The 5,000-nt window shown below is 45.8% G+C and overlaps 2 protein-coding genes across 2 annotated transcripts in view; one reads left to right on the forward strand and one right to left on the reverse strand.

Moving 5' to 3' along the window:
• LOC145875995 (uncharacterized) overlaps window positions 1-5,000 on the reverse strand; it is a 459,138-nt gene that overhangs the window by 170,367 nt on the left and 283,771 nt on the right. The window lies entirely within an intron of this gene.
• LOC145875976 (tripartite motif-containing protein 16) overlaps window positions 516-5,000 on the forward strand; it is a 10,749-nt gene continuing 6,264 nt past the window's right edge. The window contains exons 1-2 of the mRNA XM_082971753.1: window positions 516-1,191; window positions 1,624-1,719. Of these exons, the coding sequence (XP_082827879.1) occupies window positions 595-1,191; window positions 1,624-1,719 (693 nt within the window). The 5' untranslated portion in view covers window positions 516-594. The remainder of the gene's footprint in view (window positions 1,192-1,623; window positions 1,720-5,000) is intronic.

A 5,000-nucleotide genomic window follows, 5' to 3' on the forward strand; every position in this document is an offset into this window, starting at 1 on the left:
CCATCATGAATTGTTGTGTATTTAACCCTCTGTTCCCCCCATGTCCTTGTGTGGAATTGTTTGTTTGTAAGTGCTTGTACTCTGTTACTGGTGCGCATCGGGTTTTGTACCCATGTAGGTTCGTTTTGTATTAAACTGCTCCGGCTATTACCTATCTCTGCTCTCCTGCGTCTGACTTCACTGCCACCAGGTCCGCAATCCTTACATATACCACACCTCCTCAGGCCTTATTGCTTATTAGAACACATAAGTGTATTATAAGGCATTATAAAGGTCATTAAAATAATTCTAATATGTACTTCATAGAAACGGTTACCCTTTATATTCTAATAACTCACATTTTAAGATTCATTATTTCATTTATTCCATGTTAAGGGCTCTAACCAAGGAACAAGACTATTTGTCTCCCTCTTGCTGTTGCATGCAGTTCCTCTCTCTCTTCCTCCCTCCCTCTAACCCCTCCCTCCCTCCCTCTAACCCCACCCCTCTGGCAGAACCAGGAAATCCCTCCCCTTCACAAACTCTCTTCTGAGGAAACGAAACTGATCTGAGTCTCTGTCTCGTCTGTCTGTGTGAGAGTGAACAACCGTCCAAATGGCTCAACAGGGAGTTCTGCTGGACCAGGACCAGTTCTGTTGTTCTGTCTGTCTGGATCTACTGAAGGAACCAGTCGCCATCCCCTGTGGACACAGTTACTGTAGGAGCTGTATTGAGGGCTGCTGGGATCAGGATGTTCTGAAAGGGGTCTATAGCTGTCCTCAGTGCAGAGAGACCTTCACTCCAAGGCCTAATCTGAGGAAAAATAACATGTTGGCTGAGCTGGTGGAGAAACTGAAGAAGACAGGACTCCAGGCTGCTCCCCCTCCTGCTCTGTGCTATGCTGGACCTAGAGATGTGGCGTGTGATTTCTGCACTGGGACCAGAAAGCAGAAAGCCCTCATGTCCTGTCTGGTGTGTCTGGCCTCTTACTGTGAGACTCACCTCCAATCTCACTACGAATCTCCTGCTTTGAAGAGGCACAAGCTGGTCAAAGCCACCGCACAACTACAGGAGAAGATCTGCTCTCATCATGACAAACTGCTGGAGGTTTACTGTCGTACCGATCAGCAGTGTATCTGTTATCTGTGTACAATGGATGAACATAAAGGCCATGATACAGTGTCAGCTGCAGCAGAGAGGACTGAGAAACAGGTAAGACCAGAACAACTTGTTGGTGACTGTCTGATAAACAAAGAATTAAAGATACAGTAGGAACTAAGGCTGTTTGAATATGAGATCATTGAAATGAAATAGATCCTCAGCAGAACAAATATGAACACAAACCTTGAGTATATTGATATGTCAACCCAGATTCTCCAGATGTATCACCATTTTATAATGTCTAACACTATTATCATTCTGAATGGCCTTTTATGAGTCCAAAGTTCAGTCTCAACCCGTTGATACTTGTAGTCCTACCATAAAAACTATAATCATTCACATAGCAACAAATAAATATCATTTAGTAAATGGACCATCCATTATTTAGACCTTCCTCTCTATGGGCCCTATGTCACATTACTATACTATTGATCTACTGGACTAATAAAGCTTGATAGCTCATTGAAGAGTGATTCTCCACAGAGGCAGCTGGGGATGAGTCAGCAGAAGGTCCAGCAGAGATTCCAGGAGAGAGAGAAGGAGCTGAAGGAGCTCCAACAGGCTGTGGAGTCTCTCAAGGTGAGTATTGTTGACCAGAGGAGACACACCATTTCACCTGTCTCCTCCAGTCAGAGAGAGAGAGAGAGAGAGAGAGAGAGGTAGAGGGGCCCCTATCCAATCCCACTGACCCCACTGTTGGGAACAGGTTGTCACTGCTGAGGCAGTGAAGAAAGTAGAGGAGGATGGGTCAAGGCTGAGGGATCCTGAGAGGATCCCTGTGAGTAGTAGATCTGTGACAGCACAGAGGGATGGGCCAACCAGTGATATATGCTTCAGTAAGGTTGGCTTCTGAGTGTTCATAGCAAATGGTTATCAACTGTACCGCAGAAATGGAATGTAAATCACTGAAAAAAAATATGTTTTGGTGGCAGCTGCAGAGAAGTATTTGGTCATACTAGATTTGACTTCAGAAGAGTTCCAGGGTGTGTTGAGTGGTGGTGTCCCGTCCTCCCAGGCCGTTGGCCTGGTGCAGGAGCAGATAGGGTCAAAGTAGTGGAATGGGGTAGTGGGTTTTAATGAGTGTAGGGTTAGTTGGCCTGGTGCAGGAGCAGATAGGGTCAAAGTAGTGGAATGGGGTAGTGGGTTTTAATGAGTGTAGGGTTAGTTGGCCTGGTGCAGGAGCAGATAGGGTCAAAGTAGTGGAATGGGGTAGTGGGTTTTAATGAGTGGAGGGTTAGTTGGCCTGGTGCAGGAGCAGATAGGGTCAAAGTAGTGGAATGGGGTAGTGGGTTTTAATGAGTGTAGGGTTAGTTGGCCTGGTGCAGGAGCAGATAGGGTCAAAGTAGTGGAATGGGGTAGTGGGTTTTAATGAGTGTAGGGTTAGTTGGCCTGGTGCAGGAGCAGATAGGGTCAAAGTAGTGGAATGGGGTAGTGGGTTTTTAATGAGTGTAGGGTTAGTTGGCCTGGTGCAGGAGCAGATAGGGTCAAAGTAGTGGAATGGGGGTAGTGGGTTTTAATGAGTGTAGGGTTAGTTGGCCTGGTGCAGGAGCAGATAGGGTCAAAGTAGTGGAATGGGGTAGTGGGTCTTAATGAGTGTAGGGTTAGTTGGCCTGGTGCAGGAGCAGATAGGGTCAAAGTAGTGGAATGGGGGTAGTGGGTTTTAATGAGTGTAGGGTTAGTTGGCCTGGTGCAGGAGCAGATAGGGTCAAAGTAGTGGAATGTGGTAGTGGGTTTTAATGAGTGTAGGGTTAGTTGGCCTGGTGCAGGAGCAGATAGGGTCAAAGTAGTGGAATGGGGTAGTGGGTTTTAATGAGTGTAGGGTTAGTTGGCCTGGTGCAGGAGCAGATAGGGTCAAAGTAGTGGAATGGGGTAGTGGGTTTTAATGAGTGTAGGGTTAGTTGGCCTGGTGCAGGAGCAGATAGGGTCAAAGTAGTGGAATGGGGTAGTGGGTTTTAATGAGTGGAGGGTTAGTTGGCCTGGTGCAGGAGCAGATAGGGTCAAAGTAGTGGAATGGGGGTAGTGGGTTTTAATGAGTGTAGGGTTAGTTGGCCTGGTGCAGGAGCAGATAGGGTCAAAGTAGTGGAATGGGGTAGTGGGTTTTAATGAGTGTAGGGTTAGTTGGCCTGGTGCAGGAGCAGATAGGGTCAAAGTAGTGGAATGGGGTAGTGGGTTTTAATGAGTGTAGGGTTAGTTGGCCTGGTGCAGGAGCAGATAGGGTCAAAGTAGTGGAATGGGGTAGTGGGTTTTAATGAGTGTAGGGTTAGTTGGCCTGGTGCAGGAGCAGATAGGGACAAAGTAGTGGAATGGGGTAGTGGGTTTTAATGAGTGTAGGGTTAGTTGGCCTGGTGCAGGAGCAGATAGGGTCAAAGTAGTGGAATGGGGGTAGTGGGTTTTAATGAGTGTAGGGTTAGTTGGCCTGGTGCAGGAGCAGATAGGGTCAAAGTAGTGGAATGGGGTAGTGGGTTTTAATGAGTGTAGGGTTAGTTGGCCTGGTGCAGGAGCAGATAGGGTTAAAGTAGTGGAATGGGGTAGTGGGTTTTAATGAGTGTAGGGTTAGTTGGCCTGGTGCAGGAGCAGATAGGGTCAAAGTAGTGGAATGGGGTAGTGGGTTTTAATGAGTGTAGTGTTAGTTGGCCTGGTGCAGGAGCAGATAGGGTCAAAGTAGTGGAATGGGGTAGTGGGTTTTAATGAGTGTAGGGTTAGTTGGCCTGGTGCAGGAGCAGATAGGTTCAAAGTAGTGGAATGGGGTAGTGGGTTTTAATGAGTGTAGGGTTAGTTAGAAGGGTGTTTTTTTAGTATTATCATAATTTCCCCTTTTCCCATTTTGTATCCCATAATATCATGTATTTATATTATAGTCCAGTTGAGGCAGGTGAGATGCCTTTGGATATACGACGTAATAAATTGTCATTAGCTTATTGGGTTGAAAGGCTGTGAGGTTGAGCATCCCACTGCTACTGTTCTAGATGACTGTTGGGAATATACTAGTAGACAAGGCAGTGGTTTTGGTTGGACAGTTGGAAAGCTTGCTGATGAGAGTAGTTTCAGGGAGTTGGAGGTTGGCCCTTTCTGTGGTCATAGGGGATGTTCCTCCATGGTTACTCCCAGATCCTGTTGTTGATCTAACCTTGGTAGACAAAAGGAAAAGATTGGGTCAGAAGTCAGTGATAAAGGGAAACTGGTTGACAATTACATTGGTAGAAGTTGTTATGCTTTTTTACCTCTTTTCACAGATGGATCCAAGGGCCCAGATAGTGGGCCCACAGGAGCAGGTGTTTACCTTCCTGAATGTGATGTGCAGATATGTAGAAGACTAACAGATGAACTGTCAGTGTACTCAGTTGAACTGTTGGTGATAATAGTTGTCCTCCAGTGGGTGGAGGACGTACAGCCTGTTAGAGTTATAGTATCCTCAGATTCTCTGTCTGTATTGAATAGTTTATCATCTGGTAAATCTATTAGGAGTGACCTACTATTGGAGGTATTAATGTTATTATGGAGAATTGAGAGAATGGGTCTAGTAGTGAGATTATGCTGGGTCCCAGCACATTCAGGTGTGGAATGGAATGAAATTGTAGACTAATTAGCTAAAATAACTTTAAAACAAGATATAATATATATTAATGTTCCACTGGGTAGAGGTGAGGACAAATGTGAGATCAGAGACATTTTGATAGATGTGTGGCAGAAGAGATGGGACTCTGAGCACAAGGGACGGCATTTATATGCCCTCCAAAGAAAGGTCGGTGGACCAAGGTTCAAAGGTCAGATTAGGAAGGAAGAGGTGGTGTTTACTCGATTGTGTTTAGGACATTGTACATTGAACTGGTCCTTCCATCTGGTTGGCAGCATGTGAATGG

This window comes from Salmo salar, unplaced genomic scaffold (genome assembly GCF_965601325.2).
Source record: "Salmo salar unplaced genomic scaffold, fSalSal1 ptg000414l, whole genome shotgun sequence".
Classification (NCBI taxonomy): domain Eukaryota; kingdom Metazoa; phylum Chordata; class Actinopteri; order Salmoniformes; family Salmonidae; genus Salmo; species Salmo salar.